We start from the raw sequence: 24,517 nt of genomic DNA, 5'->3' as shown, positions 1-24,517 counted from the left end.
ACATCTGCACAGAGACCTACGAGAACACCCTCACTGGGGAGCCGTGAGGACTTCCTGGGACAACAGGTGTAAAGCTCTTAAGCTCAGTGCCCGGCACATGGTGTTAAGGTGGGTAATAATTTAATAAGCTACCTTATTCCTTAATGTTACTAGTCGTAATAGTAGTAGGAGGTCATGGTGACAGTGTCTTTATTTTTATTACTTTAAGGTGATGCATGCTCTGTAACGAACATTTGCAAACTCTGGAGTTCGAGCTCAATGTTTCTGGCAACTCAAGAGTCTGCGGCAAGTAAGCCACGAAGGGAAGGGTCAGGAGGGGACTCAAGGCACCCACCCGCTCAGAGGCGCAGTGGTCTAGGAGAGATGGGCTGGTGGCACTGTAGGAATTTGCAGACAGGTGTGTGTGTGTTTTTAAGATTTTATTTATTTGAAAGAGAGAGAGAGATCACAAGTAGGCAGAGAGGTAGGCAAAGAGAGGGGGAGAAGTAGGCTCTCTGCTGAGCAGAGAGCCCGATGTGGGTCTCGATCTCAGGACCCTGAGACCATGACCTGAGCTGAAAGCAGAGGCTTGCCCCAGGTGTTTGTGTGTTAAGAAACAACCGATCCCATTAGGGGCTCCCAGCTTAAGCAATATCCTGCACTTCCTTCTGCATCTGACAGGTGGGCTTGGCATGGCAGTGGGAGATGAGTAAGCTACCAGTTGCCCTCGGCCTGGCCACCAGCAGCCAGCTGTGTCCCAGAGCCTCCCCTCCCCCACATAAGAGATGTTGGGCCACAGCACGGAACTCCGTGAAGGTCAGTCTTCCTGCTCCGCCCCCGTTAACATCTGTCCTGTCAATGCAAAGTGTGTCCCATTGTTCTCTTGCTTTCAATTTAGAAATAACAGATATGTACACATACAGTTTAACCCAGTGTGCTGCACTGGCTCCACTGTGTGCCCAGTATTTACCCACAGCCTCTACATGCAGGGAGAGGTGGCCAAGGACAGAAGGCTTTGGCATGAACCCCGCCCACCTCCCTCTGGCTTCCAGGAGGGAAAGTCTGGAGGGACCTCGAGTCTGGCACCAAAAATACGTGGTAAGAAAGATGGATCCTATTTATCCACAAACAAATGTGAACAGGAACTGATCAGGGTATTTCATTCCATCACACTGGGCTCTGGAGTCTGCACGGCTCTGTGTTGATTTCAGAAGCCTCATTCCCACATCACGGGAAATACATGGGTCTCTCGAGAGTTTCCATGAAAATGAATTACACAGGAGAAAAGAGTTAAAAATACTTCATTGCATCAATGCAAGATCCATCGGTATTTTAGAATCCTGTTGTTTCAAGGGGATTAAATTGTTTTAACCCTACTTTTTGCTACTATTCCTGGTCAACATGGTGGGTGCAAACCGAGCCCTTTCTGTAGCTCCTTCAGCTAGAACTATGGAAAGCCTGTCACTCCCCCCCGAGAGGACCCTGATCCCTCTGGGGAGGACTTGAGCCCTCCAAGCTCTCTGCTTGAGAGAACAGACTCTGTGAAGCGTTTCCCTGAGTCAGCCGTCAAGCTCTACCATACGTTCGAGGTGTGGCCGTGTGGGAAAACCCACCACGTTAGTCTCCATTCAACATTGTTCAGATGAACAATATCCATGAGAAAAAATGTTCTCAGATCCGGGGTTGGAATCGGAGCTTATTAAAAGTCTCCGGCAAGAAAGTAGACTATGAAACCCCCCAGGAACATTCTAATAACAGACATCATTATAATAAGCCACTATTCACAAGATTTTTTAAAGTAGAACAGAGAGGAAAGTGCTGGGGGTCAGGGAACAGGCTCAGAGGCTCAGAAATGATGTCATTAAGGAACATTCCGGTGGATAAAACTCTGCTGGGTCAGAAGCAGCTATTTTCAGGAGATAAAAAGATGCATTTGTGAGTAAGCTGTGTGCAAAAAAAGAGAGAAAACAATTCTTCTGTGTGCAACCAGAGCTGCCTCCGGAGGAGTGGCCAGGGAAAGATGCTCCCCAAGGCCTGGCAGGGATGGGGGAACAGGGAGAGGGAGATGAGGGGCAGGTGCTGGCTGCAGGAGGGCATCTTTGGGGGGAAGATGATCTACTTCTGGACCCAGATGGCAGTCACAGGGGCGCTCACATGTGTAGGTTGGACCCCGAGCCTACCCCAGGTTCAATGATGCCCTGGGCAGACTCATGGCTCCCATGTGTTATAGCACAGGACGCAAAGCAAGATCAGCAAAGGGAAAATGTGCCAAAAGGAGGAAGCCCGCAGGAAACTAGGCACCAGTTTGCAAGGATCTCCTCCTGGTATGGTCACGCAGGACGCACCCAACTCCCCAACAACAAGTTGTGACAAAATGTCCCCACTGCAGCCAACTAAGGATACACAGCACCAGAATTTTTACTGGGGGCTGGCCACACAGGAACCCCCGGCCGGCACACACCCACGTTCCAGACCCCCGGGAAGGAAAGCAAGAGTTCTGCACGAGCCCTACTGTTTGCACGAAACTTACTGTTGGCACAAGCAGCGTCGGCACGGTGAGCCGCGCTTCGCAATGAGGAGGGGGACCCTCCAGCCAAGCGCCAACTTTGTAAGTAGGGATTTCACCCGATGGCAGCCAGGCCTGGTACGTCCACAGTTTTTGGCACAATACGTAGATTCATCAGGCCGCACGGTTAAGAGTCTTGCTCTATCTCCTGTAAATTACACGTCACCAGAAGCAAACAAGAAACCAGAATCCAGACAGGTTTGCTTGAAATTTGAGAGACCATGAAGCTGTTGATACGGGGTCTTACCTTCGCTTAGGCAGATAAGAGGCAAGATCACGAAATATTTACATCACTGTTACCTGATCGTTTAAGTTAAAGCCAAATGGATTCTGCAGCTCATCCTCCAAAGGTCAAGCTGGATTCTGTTTATGGAGAAGAGCTCCCAGCATTGATATTATAATGAATGCTGTTTCAAGGGCTCTAAAGGCTATGGACTTACCAAGCTGAATTGTTATCATTTGTTAGAATATTTGCTGTAGCAAACTATTTGGTCAGCCAAGGATTTTCTCCACCAACCTGGCTGTAAGTGACCCTTTGACCGCAGAGCCCGTGATCTGGCCAGAATCAGTTCAACATGCTGATTGTGTTAAAATGAGGAATATAGTGGGCACCTGGGGGGGCTCAGTGGGTTAAAGCCTCTGCTTTCGGCTCAGGTCATGATCCCAGGGTCCTGGGATCAAGGCCTGCATAGGGCTCTCTGCTCAGCAGGGAGCCTGCCTCTCTGCCTACTTGTGATCTCTATCTGTCAAATAAATAAAATCCTTTTTTAAAAATGAGGAATATAGCTAAAGGCTCTTGCTTCCTTGCATGTAATTCTCCTGCAAGTCAATCACTGTGAGTGACAGCCGAGCTTCCAAAAGCAACACCTGCAATCTCACCCTGTCATGTAGCACCAACCTTGACCCATAATGAAGCTAAAAAAATGGGGAAAGAACCATCAGATTCAAGATGAGGTTCTGGGAGAAGGGACCGGTCTGAGTCATGAGCCTTTGCCAGCTGGAGCCAGATGTCATGGCTGATGTCCCGTCCCCCTTCCTGGGCCCCCCTTCCCTCCATCTAGACAATGCTCAGTGCCAGGCCTGTGCCCTTGATCTTCCCAGTCCCCACCGAATCCTTCCAGCCTAATGACACTTGTCAATCTCACAGGCCACGGAGCAGGTCTAGAGCTGCTAAGTGACTGGTTCAAGTCACCCAGGAGCCTGGACGGCAGAGCACGAATTTGAAGGCAGCTGTGTCCTCCAAACGCCGACCCACAGCTGGGGAAGGTGACCCAGAGGAGCTGCCTGGGACCCCCAAAGAGACTTGTTAGGGTCGTAGAAGGACGGATCAGTTATTACGACTGATAAGAAGGCAGAGGAAGAGCAAGGGGTCTAAGAGGACTTCTGCTTTTCTTTTTAAAGATTTTATTTTTTTATTCGACAGAGATAGCGAGAGAGCGAAAGCATGCGAGAGCGCACAGGCAGGGGAAGAGGGAGAAGGAGACTCCCCATGGGGCAAGGAGACCGACATAGGGCTCCACCCCAGGACTGTGAGATCAGGACCCGAGCTGAAGGCAGATGCCAAACCTGCAGGGCCACCCAGGTGCCCCTAAGAGGACATCTTTCCTAGAGGCCAGCTCCAACCACCAATGCAAGCCCTGCCCCAGGCGTATTCCCAGGCCCTCGACACTGTCGCACACGGGACCGACGCCAGCTCTGTGTGAAGAGGGCTTCGGTGCCAGGTCCCTTCCTGCTCCTGCAAGTTGCAAGTCTGTGGTTGGCGGTCTGAGCCTCGGGCGCTCTCCCGGCCCAAATGGGAAGCCGGGTCTCCCAGGTGAACAAATGTCCCAGGGCCGACACCCAGAAACTGAACACCCACGTGGAAGGGGTCTCGGGCAGGAGCCTGGGCCCGGTCTAGAGTGAGTGTGGCGGGCAGGAAGCCCCTGGGCTCTGAGCGTGCCGGGGCCAGTGGGCCTCGGGCATTACAGGTGTGATGAGGACAGGGACATGGGATGGGGGTCTGAGCCTCAGTGGGTGGGGGGAGAGGGTAGGAGGGCGCCTGGGCTTCACTCCTGTCCTGGCCCCCTTCCTTCCTGAGGGACCTCACTGCCCCAAGGTCAAGCTTTGCAAGCCCCCAAATAGACAGAACGTGGTGCTGGCTGGAGCCCAGGATTACAGGAGTCCAGGACCTGCCAGCCTGTTCCCTCCAGAGCCTGTGGCCACCCCAGAGCTGCTGCAGCCTCCAAGCAAGCCGCAGGCACAGAAGCATAACCACAGGGCCTGAGACGCCACCTCCTCGAGGAAGCCCTCCCAGAGAGCCCGCCAGAGCAGGCTGCTGGAGGTGCCTGCCCCACCCTCCCCTCTGAGTACCACCCATTCTCTGGCTCCGCTGCTCTCCCACCAGACAGCTGGGCCCTTGGACCTGGTACCCAGCACGGAGCCAGACCCAGGCGAGTGGCCCAGAGGACAGCTGTCCAACGAATTAAGTGGACTAAGGAAGGAACATGGGACTTGGCCTGAGGGCCCGAGGGGTAGCATCAGTCTGCTTGTGCTGCAGTCTGGGCGCCTCTGCGTTCCAGGGCCGAGGGGTTCACCCCCAGTGGGCACCGATACTAGAGGACCTGGCATCTGGCTACCATTCTGTCTCTTGGTGCATTGCCCTCCCCAGTCCCCAGCACGGCCCCTCTTGCAAGCAGAGCACTTTCCAGATGCGGCCCTGGGCTGCCCTGTTCCGGAACCTTCTCAGACCACTCCCCAGCTGCTTCCTCAGCCTTCTGCCGGGCTGCCCTTCCCCCCCGGGAGCTGCTTCTGGCCACACCCTGCGGCAGGGCTGGGATCCAGCCTGGGGTAGGGTTACCCACTTCTGCTCTCTGCACCTGGGGTTCCGGTTTTGGAAGCAGAGGTGCTGACCCGCGCTCCCGTATCAGAGCCGACTCTGAGGCTTATGGCAAATCTAAAAGCACCGTGGCAACGTGAGGGATGCCCATCACTGCCGGTCTTCTGAGTCCCTGCTCGGGCTGAGCTCAGATCTAGCAACGCGTCCACCACACGGCAAGGCCACTGCGGTTAGGACATGGTGGGCACTGCACAGCGACCCCAGGGACTGATGGCAGTGGAGGCCACTTGTCCACCACTGTGACATGAATCAAGCCAGAAGGGGCCCTGGGATCTTCACGTTCCTCTCCATGATGGATCCCGGGAATGGAGGCCTGCAGATTCCTCCCTAGAATATCCCTTCACACCACGGAACTTTCCCGTCCGAAAGTATAGAGAATGGGCTCCACCTCGAAGCGCCCAGAAGACATCACCTGCCAGGAGGCAGCTGAGCAGACTTTCCTTTTGCAGAAGGCATTGTTCCTTCCTGTCCACCCAGGGGACGGTCCACCCTGCTTGCCACGGGGGTAGGATGAGCTGGGGGTTATGCATGGGGGTTCCATCAGCCCAAGCTGCTCCAGAGGATGTCCTGAGGACTAAGCCTTGCTTTGGGATGAAACACTGGGCGCTCCAGCCACTGGGACCGCATGCAGCCCACTTGGAGGCTCCTACCTGCTCTGGCCCCAAGGAGGACTCCAAGTCTGGTACCTTCCTCCTGGCGATGGCTCCCAATAGAGGAGTGCTCTCTGGGACCAGCAGCCCTGCTGACGAACAAGCTCAGAACTGAGAGGCCCCTTGACCACCGACCCAGCTCCCGGGCCAGGAGTGGTGACCAGCACTTTTGTCATACGTGGAGAAGGAGGTGGGATCCGCCACTGCTACGGAGGGTGCACAGGGAAGGGACAGGACCTGTCCAGGTCACGCACAACCGGGAAGAGGCTGAGGAACATCTGGACCAAGGTTTGCTCACCTCGACTCCGGGAGTCTTTCCATGTCCCCACGCAGTAAGAGGTCCTGTGGTCCACTCCCACCGGCCCCATTTTGCAGACCCAGACCCAGAAAATGCAGCATCACAACAGGCACTCTTAAGTGGCTGGGCTCTGCTCACATCTGCTCACATCTGGCCTCTGCTCACAACAGCTCCATGAGGCAGGAAAAGTCATCATCCCCACTTTACAGAATAAGGACACTGAGGCCGAGGAAGATAAACCGCCTTGTTTGAATCTCCCAGCCAGTTTCCAATTCAGGATTTGAACCCCATCTGTTTGACTCTTGGTCTCCAGCTCTCAACCACCACGCTACATGGAGGCCCTAAATGGAGCCTAAGGAGGGGAACCAATACCCAGGGTCACACAGTGTGCAAGCAGCATTGCAGAGACAAAACAGCAGGTGTCGGGGACCCGAGGTACCCCGGCTTCTCGAGCCAATGGGACAACAGCTGGGTCAGTTCTGTGTTCCCTACACAGGAGACTCATGGGGGCCCTGCCATGCAGATGCCCCGCACGCGGAGCGGTCTGCAAGGTTTGCAAAACCAGCTCGCGCTCCGCAGCCCCCTTGGAGGTGGTTCTCTTCCGCATCAGTTCTCTCCAGGGAGCGGCTGGCATGGCCACCTTTCCCAGCAGGTAGGGAACGTGCGTTTTCACCCTCATACTGTGTTCTGGGAAGCTCAGACCCCAGGAACAGCCCCGTCACGGCGCTGCTGAGCACCTGTCTCCCGCGGGAATGCTCCAAACGCGCTTACCCCCTCCTTTCATTTGTTCCTAAATCCCAGGAGGCAGGTTCTGTAACATGGATGAAGAGGTGGAGACTCGGAAAAGCTGGGCAGGAGCCAGGCTCTGTGCATTCTGCTTGGAGCCTCCAGAGCCCAGCTTTTAGGCATTCACCCTGGCCGTGGGGCTCAGGGCCAGGATGGAGACTGGGCCCATCTGACAGGAGAGAAGGGGCAGGAGCACGAGCACCAGGTCAGAGAGGGATGGCGGAGACACAGGGGTGAGAATCGAGCGATGGAAAGATGAGCTTCCTATCATGGTGGCGGCGGCTCCGCTGCCTCCTCTCATCGGACCACTGGGTACCCGCACAGCTAGCATGCTTCTAGAAGGCGATTCCTAAGGACGCCTCACAGCACTTCTACTTCAGGGTGCAGAAGCAGAGGACCAGAGAGGCTAGTGCTTTGCCCAAAGTGACACAACTCAGGAATAGCCACGGGAGACGCAAGCCCATATCGGTGCACGGTGGTGCGCGGGAGAAGCCGGAACACCATTCTCCATCCATCTCTCACGCGCCTTCTTGGCAAAGGAATCAGCCGGCTTTTTGTCTCAGACGGTCTTTTTTTTTTTTTTTCCTTTAAGATTGATTTATTTATTTTACAGAGAGAGAGAATGAGCTGGGGAGGGGCAGAGGGAGAGAAGAGAGAGAATCTGAAGCAGACTCCCTGCTGAGCGTGGAGCCCATCATGGGGCCTGAACCCACAACCCTGAGACCATGACCTGAGCTAACATCAAGAGTCAGACGCCTAACCGACTGAGCCACCCAAGCAACCCACTTCAGACTATCTTTTAAGGACGTTTGCAGAGCAAACTGCCCCAAACAAAGATGATGTTCCCTGTACGGCTGAGGGCACATCTGTCTCCTGACCGGGGTGACTCCCTCGGAGACAAAGGTGGGGCAGGTTTGCCAGCAGCTCCCTTGAAAAGAGCAGGTTTTCCTAAGCATGGGGTTTCTAGGCTGTTCCACAAACCCAGGGAGCACGCAGAGAGAGTCTCCCCAGCAGCTCGGCATCACCCCCCTGGGGCCCGTGCAGTAGGGTGTACTGATGAGAACATGAAGCTCACACTGCTGGCTGCGCTCTGAGTCATAGAGTTCTCTATCCAGGAGCCTCATGTCTTCTGCCAGCATCATTTAAATTACAGCAGGCGAACTTACACACAGGGTAGAATTTCAGACGCCTCGCAGCTCTTGACATATCTGTGCTAAGGTTCAAAAAGATCAATTGTACACATTCTGGAAAGCAGAACTGGCTACAAAGCACTCGGAAAAGAGATGCCCCTCATCAGTAGGATTCAAAGGTACAGCATCACGGGAGGCAAGATATGACTCTCAATGGCCACATTAACGGGTGTATCAGGGTTAGATCTGAGGAGGTGATGGATTCTTCTGGGGCATCATGTCATATTTTAAGAAAATGGATTTACAAGAACACTGCCTGACCTGGTGAAGACTTCAGAGAGAGTAGTCATTTGGGAAGACAGTTGAGGGAGGGAAATAGCTACACTCAGTCCGAAAAAGGAACGGTACTAAGGGAGAATAAAGGAGGATGGCCCAAATGGAGTAACACTTACTGGTATTCGTGCACTAAGGTGTACTTTTACAGCCATCATCTCATTTCATTCTCCTGCCCACATCATGAGCTAGGTATAAAATGGGCTACCCATTTTACAGAGACACGGAGGCTACAAGTTAAAGTATCTTACTTCAAATCATTCGTGGCAGAGCCAGCCCTGGGACTCAGGCCTTCTGCCCCCCATCCCAGGGTGCTCTCTGTGGTCCCCCAGTGCAATCACAGAAGAGCCCATCACGTGCAACCAGGATTAGACTCGGTGCCAGGGATGAAGGGCAGATGATTTTTGACTCAAGGGAGGAAGTCTGTTGTGAATAATTCCCATTCACTGACACTTAGTAGGAGCCACATGCCTGCTGGTAAGCCTCAAAATCTTGAGCTTGATCATAACTTATCACCACTACCATGACCCCACTGCACCCTGAGCATGCAGAGGCTTGGAGAGAGGAAGTGATCTCCCTGCTGCACAGTGAAGTCATGGTCTTGCCAGGTGGTAAGTTCCCTGCCCATGCAGATGCACAGGTCACTTCACAAGGCATGCTGGGAGGGATTTCTGGCATTACAGTAGGTCTTCCTGGGGATCTGATCCTAGAGTAAGGCAAACATGGGAATCAGAGTTCACTCTCCAGTTCCCTGACTCAAGGGGTCACTGTGTCCATTCCATGGGCTACTAAGAACCTATGGTAGGCCAGGTCCCGGGGTTAGGGACCAAGGGTTCCCCTTGGGGGAAGAAAGCTGTGACCCAGACCCCAACAGGAAGTGATGCAAGGGGACACAAGACATGGTTTTCTATCTAGCTTTTCTTGTGCTTCTTGGGATTCCTGGCCCTCTCAATTCACTGATTCAGTATTTTCCCCATTTGGCCCTGGGCTGGGCAGTGGTGATCCCAGCATAAAGGAGACAGGAACCCCGAACTCAGGGAACACCAGGATTCTCTGATGTTCTGATGGAGGAGGAGGGAGAGGAGCTCTTCCAGAGCAGCTCCCCCTGCTGCAGCCCTGCACTCCGCCCCCCACCCCCAACCCCTTTAGCCTTCTGTGGGCCTCTGGCCAGCCTCTGGCGCCAGCCTGTCTGGGCTCTGGAACAACTCCCTGCAGCTACGGTCCCCTGTGCACACACAGGCTCTAGGGAGGGAGACCGGCTAACAGAAGGCTGTAACAAAGAAGCATGCTGGTCCGGGGCTTGGGGCGCCTTGGAGGCCCGCTGTGGCACAGCAACCCGTTAGCTGCTCCCCACCTGGCACCTGGGCCCTGGCTCAGATCCAGCCCCATCTTACCCCTTCTTGCCTGGGTGACTTTGGGCCAGAAACTCAGGCTCTCAGAGCCTCGGTCTCCCCATGTGTGACATGGGCGTGCAGTGGAATTGTCTTCACTGGGTAGTTGTGCAGCATGGAGCCCATCCTTAAGGAGCTCAAGATTCATCCACACTATCCGCCCCCTCTCCCACTGTGGGGGCTCTGTATGGCATGTTGCCCGCAAGTCCACCCTGCCTGCTAGGTTACTGGGATGTATGGCGAGGCCGCAGCAGGATCTCCATGGGAGAAAGAAGAACTGGCAGGACCTCAGAAAGGAGGCAGGACATGCCAACAACACTGCCGGGCTCGGGCTCGGGCTCGGGAGAGGCGGGGGTGCAGGGGTCTGGGAGAGCAATTAGTCACCTCCCTGAGGTTCCCCCTCCCCGCAAAGCTGCTGGAGGCCAAGTTAACTGCATTTGTAACCATCTCCCACAGCTCCATGCTGAGGGGATGGATGAGTGGAGGTTGCAGGGTCTGGAGAGGACACATGGAGTCCCAGCTGCTGCCTACCAGCCTGCTCCACCCTTCACTTCCATCCCTCTGGGGACTGAGCCTCCCCACGGTGCAGGGGCATGGAGGGAGGCCTCAGGGAACCCATCCTTGCTCACTAAGCCACCTGACACCTGTGGCACAGCACTGGCTCTCTCGATGTCCCCTATGCCCTGTCCCAGGGCACCTGAAAAAAAAAAAAGATCACATGGCAAGGTAGCATGGAAAGGAACTTGCCCAGCCTGTGCAGTTTGGCTTCCTAACCCTGGCATCCGAGAGTCACCTGTGAGATTAAGTCCGTACTCCACCCACATTTTATAACATTCAGAAGATTCCGAGATGTGCCAGACCAAGCAAGGGTCCAGGGCTGGGAGTTGGCGGGGGGAGACAGTTGGCCAGAGTCAGACTCAGGTCTTGAGTCCCCTTCCCCATAATGCAGGAAGGAGGAAGGTGGGAACATAGTTGTTGAAAACACCTATGAAAATTCTGCTTCCAGCCAAGTAACAGGGACTAGATCTACCCTTCCAAATGAAACAACAATAAAAATGTACAAAATACATGAAAATGGGTTGCAAGACATTGGACATCAGGCAGCAAAGAGTACTGACTTTTGAGAGACAGGAAACAAACTAGGTGATCCCTCCAAGTGACTCAGTTGCCTACCTGAGGAGAGTTTCCAGGTTGTGGAACAGGACAGGGAAACCTGGCAGAGACCAGTACATTCCTTGATGGAAAAGATGGGACTAAAGTCTGGGGAGACCAGTGCAGCTGGAGACAATGAGGCAGAGCATGGAGGGGAGAGAGCTATACACAAAGAGAACCCTAGGGGTCTGCAGAAGGACCCTTCAGATATCCAGGAGAGGATTGATGGGTGCAGGTGTGTCAGGGAAGCAATGGAGGCAGGAATCACCCAAAAGGATGACAGGGAATAGTGCCCAACATCCACACAGGCTGGAAACAGTTCCTGTTTCCAACAGTCACTTTGAAAATTTTGCAATCCACAGGCACTGTGTAAATTACTCAGAACTGCCTGCCTCACCAGCAGGAAAGAAGGGCTCTTTGACTAAAGATGGTTCCAGTCTGACCTCACAAACCTTAAAAGCAAGACCCCAAAGGATCAAACTGTTTCCAAGTAACATCACTGCATCCCAGAACAAAGCTCAAGAATATTTATAGGAATAAAAGGATATTGAGCATCCCACAATGTAAAATTCACAATGTTTGGCATCTAATCAAAAATTGTCAAGCATACCAAGCAGCAGCAAATATGACTCATAATGAGGAGAAAGCAGTCAATCAAAATCAGCCAGAACCGAGGCAGAATTAAGAGTAGCCAATGAGGGCCAAGGGGGCAGTTGTTCTAATTACTCCACAAGCTCAGAAAGCTAAAGAAACACTGAGCATGCTAAGACAATTAAAAATATAAAGAAAGACACAAATCAAGCTTGTAGACATAAAAACTACCATGCCTGAGATAAAAAATACACCACATGGGATTCACAGAGATTAATGTTCAAGAAAAACACTGGTGAACTTGAAGACACATCCATACTAGTTACCCTAAATGAAACACAATCAGAAAAGGAGACTCATCAAAAATGAATAAACACCAGGGAGCTGGGAGACACCTGTAGGCAGCTGGATGTATGTGTAAATGGAGTCTCCAAAGGAGAGGAAAGGTGGGAACAAAAAAGCTATGTAAAGAAATAATGTAAAGCTCATATGATGCAAGAAAAAAACCCCAAAGAACCCAGATAGAAAGTGGGCAGAGGATGCGAATTGGAGTTTTTCCAAAGAAGACATTCAGAAGATCTAACAGGTGCATGAAAAGGTGCTTGACATGACTTATCATCAGGGAAATGCAAAACAAAACCTGCAATGAGCTGTCACCTCACACCTGTCCTAGGGGCCAGCATCAAGAAGAAAGAAGACCAAAAAAAACTAGAGTTGGTGAGAATACGGATGGAAGGCAAGACTTGTGCACTGCTGGTGGGAGTGTAAATTGGTGCAACTACTGTGGAAAGTGGTGTGGAGGTTCAAAAATTCAATTAAAAATTTAAAAATATAGAACTACCATATGATCCAGCAATTTCAGTTCTGGGTATATAGCCAAAGAAAATGGAATCGCTGTCCGAAGAGTGATCTGTACCCTTATGCTCACTGCAGCATTACTTAGAACAGCCAGGACACTGAGACAGCCTAGTGTGTATCAGTGGATGAATGGATAAAGATGTGATATGCACGCACGTGCATGCATGCTCACACACACACACACACACACACACACACCCCAGAATACTATTCACCAGAAGAATGAAAGAAATCTTGCCATGTGCACCACCATGGATGGGCCTTGAGGGCTTAATGCTAAGTGAAATAAGTCAGAAAGAAAAACAAATACTGTATGATCTCATTTATATGCAGAATCTAAAAAAATCCAGATTCATAGAAACAAAGACCACATGGGTGGTTGCCATTTTGTGATAAACACACACACCAAATCACTGTGTTGTAGACCTTAAACTTACAAACCCACAGATGGGAAAGCTCCCAGATCCTAAGCACAAGAAACATGGGAAAAACAAACAAAACAAAACAAAACACTGCACTAAACCACATTATAAGCAAAGTTCCCAAAATCAATAAGGAGAAAGCTGTTAAAGCAGCCAAAGGAAAAAAGACACATGTTTAGAGGGCCAAAATCCGATGGCAGCAGATTTCTCAGTGGAAACACTGCAAGCTAGAAGTTGGAGGAACAATATCTTCACTGAAAAACAAACTGTCGACCTAGAGTTCCATGCCGAGTAAAAATTAACTTTCAAAAATGATAGTTAGAAAAAAGGAGAGAGAGACTCTTCCCAGCCAGACATATAAAAGTTGGAAGAATTCATTGCCAGCACTTGTGCACACTAAAAATGTTAAAGTCCTTCAGGCAGAATGAAAATGATACCACATTTGTGATCTACACAAAGGAATAAAGAACACTGGAAGAAATAATCTTATGAGAAAATATATAAGACTTTTTTCTTACTATTTAAATTGCTCTAAAAGATCCTTGAATTTTAACAAAAATAATAATGTGGCGTGAGGCTTATAGCACACAGAAGTGAAATGTGTAACAACAATAGCACAACAGCTGAGAGGGGAGAGTAGTGTGAAGTGGTATAATATCATTGCAGCTCGGCTGTGATAACTTAATGGTCCATACTAGAAATCCTAAAGCAACTGCTAATATAACAAAACAGTTAGAGCTAGTAAACCAACAAAGGAGATCATATGGAATAACAAAAGATTCCTTATCCAAAGTAAGGCAGAAAAAGAGGGGAAAGAGAACAAAGTACAGATGGGACCAACAGGCAACAATGAGATAGTAGATATAAACCCAACCACATCAAGAAATCACACTAAATACGAACGACTTAAAGACTCTAAGCAGAAGGCAGAGATTGTGAGATTGCATTAAAAAACAAACAAACAAACAAAAACAAACAAACAAACAAACAAAAAAACAAGCCGACATGGCAGAGAGATCTGGGTTTGAATCTCAGTTGTGTGTGCCCTAAGCCTCAGTTTCCTCATCTGTAAAATGGATCTTAAAATTGCCTATTCCACAGACCTGTCATAAAGGATTTAGTGAGATTCTGTGTGTTACACAACACAGGGCCCGCCTGGTGCCCCCCTAAGAATTTGATAAATGGCAGTTATAATGGGAAAGTACAGGGGCATCTTGAGGGGACAGAATGAGGGGGCAGTGAAGAGGTGAGTCTCCATCATCTCAGAAGAGAAGGAACTGGGGTTCCGTTCCTAAAAGCAGAGTGAGGAGAGTTCAGCACACAGGAGCTGCTCCATAAACACTCAAGTATTTGATTGGAGACTTGCAACTCACCTCCGGATGCCCCAGTTCTCTTAGCTCTGTGACATGGAGTGTCTTGACTCCCAAAATGCTGTCTAGAAATCTGGTCTACAAAAAGTACCATGAATTTTGAGTCTTCCTTAACCGCTCATTATGCCCTGCAAAAACGTAGCATTATATTCTCTCTTGAAGCAGGTTTAATTACAAAGATAAAATATTTAAATCCTTTAAATGAAAATTGGAAGTATAACAAGACAGGCCCTACAGTTAAAAACATTTGAGATAAGTAGACAATTTGTATTTAAATGATAAATCTTGCTTTAAGAAAAGAGAGCAGTTGCTGGCTGGGGAAAACATTCTCTAAGTAGGAGGTTGCCAGACTCCCTAGAATTCTATTTTTCTGGGCAGTGCTGCGTTCTTCTGGGGAGAGAAAATTTCTGCTGGTGTCTTGCAGATCTTTTGGAATTATCCCACAAGCCCATGCCTGTAGGGACGGCCATTTCCAGAGATAACAGAATAACCTCTTCAGCACTACTGGATTCTTTTGTGGATTTTTCCTTCTCCATGAAAAATGATTTAAAAATGCAAATTAACTATGAGCCTCCCAAGGTCTAGGGAGAGAAAAGGGCAGGGGATTAGGGATGGCGGCTGATGAATCTCAGCTATGATTAGACCACACAGGCTGTCTTCCGGAAAGACTGCCCACTCAGCTGAGGGGAGAAGTGTGTGTGTGTGTGTGTGTGTGTGTGTGTGTGTGTGTGTGTGTGTGTGTGTGTCTTGGGGTTGTGGTGGCGAGATGCCCTCTCTTCAAACACAGGAAGCCCCCTCAGGTCTCCCCAGCAGGTGCTGATCTCCCTCCCCGCGTCTCCTCCCCTCCTTCCCTCCATAACTCAAGAACTTACTGTTTCTCCAGCTAGCACCAATTAGGCTGAACTATATGAAATTGTCAGGTAAAAATGGCCACGGATCAGCAACTTGATACAGTTCAGCCTAATGATGTCATGGCCTACCTCCTTAGCAGTAATTTATTTTTCTCTTGGAGTTGGCAGTTCACAAGGTTTTGCCAAGTTCTACACACATCCCATTCATCTAGGGCACACGCGTGGGCAGCCCCAGGACCAATCCCGCACCTGCCGGGTTTGGCCCCTGGAGCAGCCAGTCCCCAAAGATATCCATTCCTTCTGTCCCTCCTGGATGAGCACGCTGTTCCCCACACTGAGAGGTGGAACCTGATCCCTTGCTCGGAAACTGGGTCTGGCCTTTGGACTTTCTTGGCCAAATGAACAGAGTTACTGACATTCTGGGACTTCCGAGCCTCATTTATAGGAAACCTCGCAGCTTCTACCCAGAAATGCCCGTTCAGGGGGAAGGCAGTGCGGCACAAGGAGACCACCGCACTGGGAGAAAGCCCCAGCTGCCTGAAGAAAAACAGGCAAGACGAAAGGCCAAGTGGTGAGAATGGTCAAGTTGAACAGAGTCACCAGACGTGTGTACGATGCTGGATGTCTTGACTCCAGGCCCTGCTGCCACTGAGCAGAGACAAATGGTCAAGCCGAATCCTTCCCAAATTCTGGTCCCACAAAATCGTGAGCAAAGTAAATGATTGCTTTAGGCCACTAAGTAGCTGAAATAAAAAGCATTAAGTAACTGAAACAGTTCATTCAGATCATGGGTGGCTGGCTTACCAAAAATTTTTAATGAGTGGCCAAATTTAAAAATCCAGACTGCATATAAAAATCCAAATTTTCAGTTATCTTGAAAACCTGGAAGAACCCACAGCCCTGGACCTGTGTGTCTGTGGGGCACAAGTTAGGGGCTAGAGATGCCTGTGCCTTCTTCTAGGCCAGCCCTCTGCCCCGTGGGTCACCCCACCCCATTGTCCTCCACGGCATGAGGTCCCCTATCTGGCCCTAGTCTCCCACGCCCTCCCCACCTGTCTCCCCCCCAGCCAAATGCCCTGACTTGCAAACTCCACACCCAACAGGAGACACTATTTCAAGCCCTATTCCATTCAACCCTTGTGCATGCTAATCCCTCTGCCTAAATGTCCTCCCTCCTTCTCTGTCTACGTAACAGCTAGGCTTCCCTCGGACAGCTGAAATCAAACTTCCAGAACCCTTCCCTGACCTGTGGGTTCGGTACCTCGTCTGGCCCTTTACCCACACCATGTCACATATCATACAGCAGGCCCGTGGCCTTCTCCTCCCTAGAGCTCCGGGTCGGGCCCACAGGAAGCTGAAGGACTACATGAACAGTTCCACTGGGAAGGCGATTTTGTGCCCATTTCACAGATGATGAAACTAAGGTGTAGAGAAGTGATCTGCCCCCTGCCTCTCGAAGACCGGTGGGCACTAGCCCACGAATCAAGATTTGGATTCTTTGTGGGTGTTCAGATGTTACTATGGGGTAAACTGTGTCTCCCCCCAAAACATGCTCCTGAAACCCTAACTCCTGGTATTTGTGAGTATGGCCTCCTTTCAAACTAGGTTCTCTGCAGGTATAGTCAAATTAAACGGAGGTCATCAGAGTGGACCCTAACCCAGTATACCGACGTCTTTCTAAGCAGAGGAGAAGAGACACAGAGACACAGAGGGCAGGTGCCAGGTTTGCTGAGGGAGAGATCAGAGAGATGCAGCCACATGCAAGGGGCACCAAGGGCCACGGGCAAATCCAAGGCTAAGAGAGGCCTGGAATGGATTCTCCCCCGGGGCCAAGCCATTCGGTGCCCCTTTGTTAAGGGCAGTCCCAGGAAACTAATAGAGTCCTCCTTAGGAACATGTTTAAAAATGGACATGGGGCGCCTGTGTGGCTCAGTTGGTTAAGTCACTGCCTTCGCTCAGGTTGTGATCCCAGAGTCCCAGATCTAGTCTCGCATAGGGGGGTCCCAGCTCCACAGAGAGTCTGCTTCTCCCTCTGAACTTCCTCCCTCTCATGCTCTTTCTCTCTCTCAGATAAATAAATAAAATCTTAAAAAAAATAAAAATGGACATAAACACGGGGTGCTTGGGTGGCTCGGTCAGTTAAGTGTCTGACTTGGGCTCAGGTCAAGATTTCAGGGTCCCGGCACTGAGTCCCGTGTTGGGGTCCCTGCTAGGTGGGGAGTCTACTTGTCCCTCTCCTTCTGCCCCTCCCCCTGCTCATGCTCTCTCTCTCTCTCTCTCAAATAAACAGATCTTTTAAAAAAATGGACATAAGCACAACACTCTGTGTTCAGGGACTTAGGATCCCCTGGGGCTGCTCCACGGCGGGGCCCTGGGTTCCCCCCGCACCCCTGCACTCCCTGGGTTCCCCCCGCACCCCCGCACCCTGGCACTGGGTCTGCTCTGAGAGCTGGTGAACCCACATGCAGGACAGCCATGGGGTTTGGACTCCACGCCTGGTCCTCCGCTTGCTGGCTGAGCCTTCCTGGCGCTCCCCTTCTTCCCTGTCTGCGTGACGGGACTCGCAGAGCCACCTCCCCGACTATGGGTCTCCCACATGTGGCAGGTGTGGGCAGGAGGAAGGGGGAACCTCAATTCTGGAGCAAGTCTCCACGTTATCCTTCTGGGTCTCACTTTTTAAGTTGCTGAATCCATACTCAGTTGACTTTTGGAGACCACAGGACCTTTTGTGACCTGAGAGGGGCCAGGGAGCCAAGGACCTGTTCCATCCAGACGAGGGGAGGGAGATGGCCCTAAGTGCGGTTTCAGCTTTGAGTCTCCAACCAGACCACACACTGGAATCTTCTGGGGAACGGCAGAAAATACTGATGTCCGATTCCAGCTGAGACTGTGAGGGGAGCACTGGGGGTGGGGTGGGGGCACAGGTCATCCAAGCTCCCAGGGGATCCTCGTGGCAGTAACGTTGGGAACTCCTGAGTTTAGACTAGTCACTGTAGGGGTGGCACAGGACAAACACAAGACTGAGCTCGTGTGTCCTGTGTGTGCTCGTTCAACTCGGCCTTAACAGCCTCGAGCACGCCTCACCCTCTTGTTCATTTCTGCCCACGCGGCAGGTCCCTTAAATGTTCACTCTCTCGTCTCATTGCAGAGGTCTCGGGCTCTCTGCATTTCCCCTAGAGCAAGCATTCTAGGACTCATCAGTGGACGCTGCAGTCTCCTTAAAAGCTAATCTCGGAGATTCCAGAATGCCACCCACACTGCCTTCTCCTGGTCAAGAAAGTCACTGATGTCAACCCAGATTTAAGGGCAGAGGAACCATGATGGGGAGGGAGGGAACAGGGCCATCTTTGGGGTAAGAGCCACCCCAGCAATGACACAGGGATTTGGGGCTCAGTCCTCAATGTCTGTGCTGTCCTCCTGTTCCCCAGCTCCCTGGGCATCTGCACAGCCCTGCCCTTCTGGTCACCGCTGACCATAGAGAAACAGGTGCTCAACGTGCCAGGGGGTCTGGGGACCCAGGAACTGTGCAGAGAGGGGCGAGGGTGTGTCCAGGGTGGAGGAAAGGGTGGCTGAGCACCTCCGGGGCTCAGGGGTGAGGTTGGGTCCACAGCTTCTTCCACACCCCCTCACACAGCCCCACGCACCCACACCAGTGAGGGCGCATCTGCGGCTGCGGAGTTGCGGGAGAACTGGTGTCCACTCCCTCCATCCATAAAGCATGTCTTTGTAAAGCTTAGCGTTTGAGAGGCCACTCTTTCTGAAATGGCTTATATCCTCTGGACCCTTTAAAGCCAGGGACAGGAATCACAGTCCACAACCCTGAGGAGGGGGAGGAGCTCTTGGAGTCCCAGGGAGCTGGCTTCATTCCCTCAATTAATCAAGCAGGTGGGTGCTTCTGGCTCCACTAATGCCTCCAGCCTCTCTGCTCCACTGGGGCTGGGATCTTCCCAAAGTACCCAGTTTCAATCACAAACCATTCCCTGCTCAACGACCTGCAATGTCTCCCACGGCCCACTGATTCATGTGAACTTCCCACTCAATGGTTGGCACCTCTGTGACCTGGCCCCAGCCCCCCTCTCCCAGATGTCCTCTGCTCCTACCTTCCCCCTTCCTGAAGGAGGCTCTGACTATATTCTGGGCCTCCCTCCTCCTGCCTCTCTGCCTAGAGCCCACCAGGGGAGACCTGCCTGAAGTTCTACTCCGTCCAAGTTTGAGTCCTCCAAGTCCTGATGGTGACAGGTGTTCGGGGGGGGAGGGGCATCCAACACAACAAAGGCACTGTTTTCCTGTTCTTGCCTTTTCACAATAGACATCCATCTGGTCTCACCCCCGTCCAATCACCTAACAGAAACTCGCCGAAGGCCTACTATGTGCCAAGCGTCTTGGTTGGCTCTGATCCCGATCCATTCCCCCTGCTGGGGATGGCCTGGCCCATCACGTCTCCAGTCCTCTGGAAGTACCAGAAAGAAAACCTACATACATCCCCTTTCACTTTGTCGCCAGCACCCCAGTCCCACCCCATACGCCCAGCACGGTGCTTGGCATGAGCTTTTCGGCACTTTTGCCAAACAAGTAGATGGAGGCATTAATATTTCCCTGTCACACTGTCCACTGCTGATGTGCGGGGACATGCGCCGTGCTGGCAAATTATTTAATCTTATTCAAGTTTCACATCCTGATCTGTGAAAGAGGGAATAACAGTGCCCATGTCACAGGCTTGTCCGGATTTACTATAATACAGTGTGCAAATGGTGGGCACACAGCAGGCGCTCCATAAACCTCAGGCTTTCTTCCTAGGATGGCTTGTTGTGTTTCTGTTCCTTGCAACTGATTCGGGACTGAGCATGTCACCAATGCCCAAATATCTGTTGGCAGGAATACACTGAGCACACAAAACTTGAGAGTAAAAAAAAAGAGAGACAGAGAAAAAAGAACCCAATCTCTGTGCGGGCTCTGCCTGCAGATGGTGGAAAGTCCTATGTTTATTTTGTCGGGTTACCATAGCAACCTCCAATGCTCCAGCCAGCCCCAGGGTTAGCCCCGATCAATTTATCTCATCTCGTAACCATGGATGCAAGCTGTTTGGTGGGATCCTGAGGAGGCAGGTAGAGATAGGTGTGTGTGAACCCCCGTCTCCCCTAGACATAAATCTGGTGAGGCCACTCCAGTTAACCTGTAGCTAAAGTCACCACTGTCTAAAATGATGCCCACATGACAATATTTATAAACAAGGGTTTAGAAACAGGAGACGGAAAATTAGGCAAAGACCAGTGTTGCTGACTGGAGCAAGGCACGTTTTGGAAAACTAAACAAGATGCTGCCTAGAGCTGGGATCTGGAACCATCCTGGGGATCCTGCATCCTTCCATGACTGGGTTCGGGATCTCATTGTCCATACAACCTGGATTTTGCTATTACTTTTTCAAGAGGCTTCCACTTGGGGTGGGGGGTGGGGATTTTAGGGAGTGAGAAAGGAAAGTGTTCTCTTCAAATCCATCCCCTGAAAAATTAAACAGCAGCGGGGCCCCTGCTCCCCATGCAGGGGACAGAGGGACCCCCGGTGGCCTTCCTTCCTCTGGGCTCCCAACATAAGCAACTCATAGAAGGGGCAAGGTCCGAACGTGGTGCACTGGGATTTACTCGTCCAGACCCAATGCGGTCTTCCCTGGAGCCAGACTGTCCTCGGCACTGGGTCTCGGGAGAGGCCACGCAGCTCTGCAAAGGGGGTGTCTGCCTGTCTTTGTTCTAGCTCAGGAGAGCTGAGCACGAAAACATAAAGACCCAACGCTCAGAACTCCAGGGGACTCTCTTTCAGCAGGGATCAAGTGACGAGAGGTCATCGGTTTTGTTCCTGACATTGGCAACCTGTTTTGTGTCAAGGGAAGAGTTACGGTCGCGTTGGCCACTGATGCCTACAGACTCCCTACAAAGGAAAAAGAAGGATAAAAGGATAGCGGCGCTCAGGCGCTCGGTTGGTCACAGAGCGGGTCTCACCTCCTTCCTCAGGCTGCGGGGGCTGTGGTCTCCACTTAATGGGGGAAACTGAGTGGGGGGCGCCCGACAGGGAATGGAGAGCAGCGAAGGTGCCCGCCCACCCGGGTTTGCACGGATCTGGGCTGCACGGCCCTGAGGGAAAGGCCCGGGTCCTGGAGAGGGGACGGCAGGGAGGGGTCGCCTCGCAACGCCCAGGCCCCTAGCAGTCTGGGAAGAGCTCGGCCCTGCGCTCTCAGGGCGCACGGCGGGCCCCACCCCCCGGGTGCCGCGCTCTGTGCCTCGGACGCGAGAAATCAGGTCGGGGATGCCCGGCTCCGGACAAAGGACTGGGACGTAGATCCCCGGCGGGCGCCACCGCCCGGCTCGAAGCCTCCCGGCGCGGCCAGAGGTGCAGGCAGGGCGAGCCCGTGGCCCCGAACCTCCCCAAACTTGCAGCCCAGGGATCGCGGGGAAGGCGCCCGGTTACCTGCGCGGCCATAAAGGACAGATCCATGGTGTCGCCGCTGCCGCCCGCGCTCGAGTCCTCGCTGCTGCTGCTGCTGCTGCTGCTGCTGCGGGTCCAGCCGCCTGCACAGCTGGCCGGGAACGGGCGGAGCAGCGAGCAGACACCTCGGATCCTGCGGCCCCGCAGACCTCAGCAGCCTCGGCGTGGCGGCCTCGGTGGGCTCTGCGCGCTCGGCTCCGGACCCAGACCCTACAGAGGCCGGGAGCGGGGCGGGGCTCGGGGGCCCCGGAGCCCCTCCACGTGACCGCCCCCAGCCCCACCCCAAGGGCGGGGCCCGGCGGAACCCCCTGCGCGTCCCACATCCTCTCCTGCGTGGGGGGCCAAGTGGGGAAACTGAGGCCGGGGTCGCCCAGCTGATGGGAGTAAGAACTTGGGGCTGGACCCCAAGTACAACGCTGTTGGCGCCCCGTAGGGGCTGGCGTGTCTTGTTTGGGGGTCAGAGTCAGGGTGACCCAGCTTTCCTTGCCCGCTCTGTGCCCAGAGTTCAGTGTGCCTCAGGCCCTGGAGCTGGGCACAAGGAGGTTTAAGAACTAGCTTGGCTTGTTCGTTATTTCCTTCCCTTGCCTCACTTTCGGAGCAGAACTAACTCTGGGTTCCGTAGGAGTAGTGAGAGCCGACGGCCATGGTCATGGCTTCTCCCCGAGCCCCTGGAGGGGAGGTGGGCAATGCTGGAGGTGCAGAGACCTGCCCAAGGTGGTCCTCTCTGCTTGCTGAGGACCGTACCCTGGGGTGGGGGGACTGGGCGGACCACGGGCATCTCACCCAGAAGGCGCTCTGCAATTGGGCAATTGCCCGCGTGGCGGGCCGGGCCTTGCTGGGGTGGTGGAGGGGGATGGCATCCTGACCTCACCTCAGACTCAGTTGTGAAGGAAAACAGACAGGACAAGAGGTGACGGATTGATGGACCGACATCTGTCTCTGCTTGTTTAGGTTTTTCTAAAACCCAAAACTCCCCTGAGCAACACCTCGTAGTCCATACGAGTACGGGGCTGTGTATCCTTGGACAAGTGTCTCCCCTCTCTCTGGGCCCCACTTCCCTCATGCACTGCAAGTTCCTGAGTCCATTCTTGTTTTCTTTTCTTTCTTTCTTTCTTTCTTTTTTTTTTTTAAGATTTTATTTTATTTGAGAGAGAGTGAGTGCAAGAGAGATCACAGAGGCAGAGGCAGAGGGAGAAGCAGACTCTCCTCTGAGTAGGGAGCCCAGTGTGGGGCTCCATCCCAGGACCCTAGGATCATGACCTGAGCTGAAGGCAGACGCTTAGTAGACTGAGCCACCCAGGCACCCCCGCTGAAGTCCATTTTTAATGCTCATTATGTCCTTGCCCTGAACCAAACTCTTTAACTACAATGTCCTTGAACAGAAGAAACATTCTAATGTTGCCACACTGGCTGAGTGACAAGGAGGACCAGAGGATTTAAAAGGCTGTCCACAAAAGCTTGAATGGAGGTATTTAACTCACCCTATTGATGTATAATTTACATAAATGTATCTATTTTACAGGTCCATGTCAATGAGTCTTGATACATATATACACCCTTGTAACCAGAACTATAATCAAGATATAGAACATTCCACTCATCCCTCCAAGTTTCTTCTTATTCCCTTAGGGTCAATACCCACCATCCATCGCCAGCCTCAGGCAAACATTGATCAGGTTTCTAGCACTACAGTAAGATTTATCTTTTCTAGATTTCTGTATAGATGGGATCATACCAATTGTTGTTTTTCTTTGTCTGGCTTTGGGGTTCAGCCATGGAGACTCATTCATGGTGCGGCATATGTAGGTAGTTACACTGTGATTGCTGAATACAGACCCTGTGTATATGGACCAGTCTTGTTTGAATCTTTTCTCCTGCTGATGGATGCTGGAGTTGTCTCCAAGGTTTTGGCCATCATGACTAAAACACTGAACATTGGCTACAAGTCTTTGTTTCCATTTTCAAAGGGCAATGGCTTAGTTTTGTGTTGGTAATAGCTGCCAAACTGTTACAAAGTGTTCGTACATTTTATATACCCACCAGCAGTGTAGGAGAATTTTGGTTGCTTTGTGTTCTCACGGAACACTTGGCATTGTTATTAACAGAAGCTGTTCTAGTGGGTGGAAAGTAATACTTCATTATGGTTTCCATTTGCATTTTCCTGATGACAATGATCTTGAACATCACTTTAACTTACTCTTGGATGTTCGTATATTTTCTTTTGCAAAGGGTTGGATCCAGTCTTTTACCCACTGAAAAAAAAATTGGATCAATTGTCCTTTTATTAGTGAGTTGGAAGAGTTCCTTACGTGTTTCGGAAACAAATTCTATGTCAGATATATATACCGTACACAGTCTCTCTGGGCCTCTGGTGTTTTAATCTTCTTAATGGTGTTTTTTGTTGTTGTTGTTTTGTTTTTCCCTGAAGAAAAATTCTTAGTTTTGATGAAATCCAATTGATTTTTTTTTCTCTTTTATGGTTCATGCTTTCTGTAGCCTAAGCAATCTTTGCTTACCCCAAGGTCATGAAGGTTTTCTCTGTTTTTTTCCTGCCTAAAGTTTCATACTTCTAGCTTTTATGTTTAGGTCTCTGACCTATTTTTGTTTTTATATACAGTGTGAAGGGAAGTGTGAGGTTCTTTTCTTTTTCTTTACCAAATGAGTGTCCAAGTGGGCCAGCACCATTAGTTGTTAGACTACCTTTTCTCCATTGAATTACACAGGATGGAACTAGATTTAAGAAGACACAAATTTTAAGGTGGTACTCACTCTCAAGTGCCAGCTCTGC

General features: G+C 51.6%; 1 protein-coding gene across 1 annotated transcript in view; it reads right to left on the bottom strand.

Moving 5' to 3' along the window:
- Positions 1–21,982, bottom strand: part of CUNH14orf132 (chromosome unknown C14orf132 homolog) — a 50,354-nt gene extending 28,372 nt beyond the window's left edge. The window contains exon 1 of the mRNA XM_004754742.2: positions 21,712–21,982. Within this exon, the coding sequence (XP_004754799.1) occupies positions 21,712–21,738 (27 nt within the window). The 5' untranslated portion in view covers positions 21,739–21,982. The remainder of the gene's footprint in view (positions 1–21,711) is intronic.
- Between the last annotated feature and the right edge of the window lie 2,535 nt (positions 21,983–24,517).

Source organism: Mustela putorius, unplaced genomic scaffold (genome assembly GCF_011764305.1).
Source record: "Mustela putorius furo isolate JIRA1106 unplaced genomic scaffold, ASM1176430v1.1 tig00000129_pilon_pilon_pilon, whole genome shotgun sequence".
Classification (NCBI taxonomy): domain Eukaryota; kingdom Metazoa; phylum Chordata; class Mammalia; order Carnivora; family Mustelidae; genus Mustela; species Mustela putorius.
This window is presented reverse-complemented; position numbering and strand designations above follow the sequence as displayed.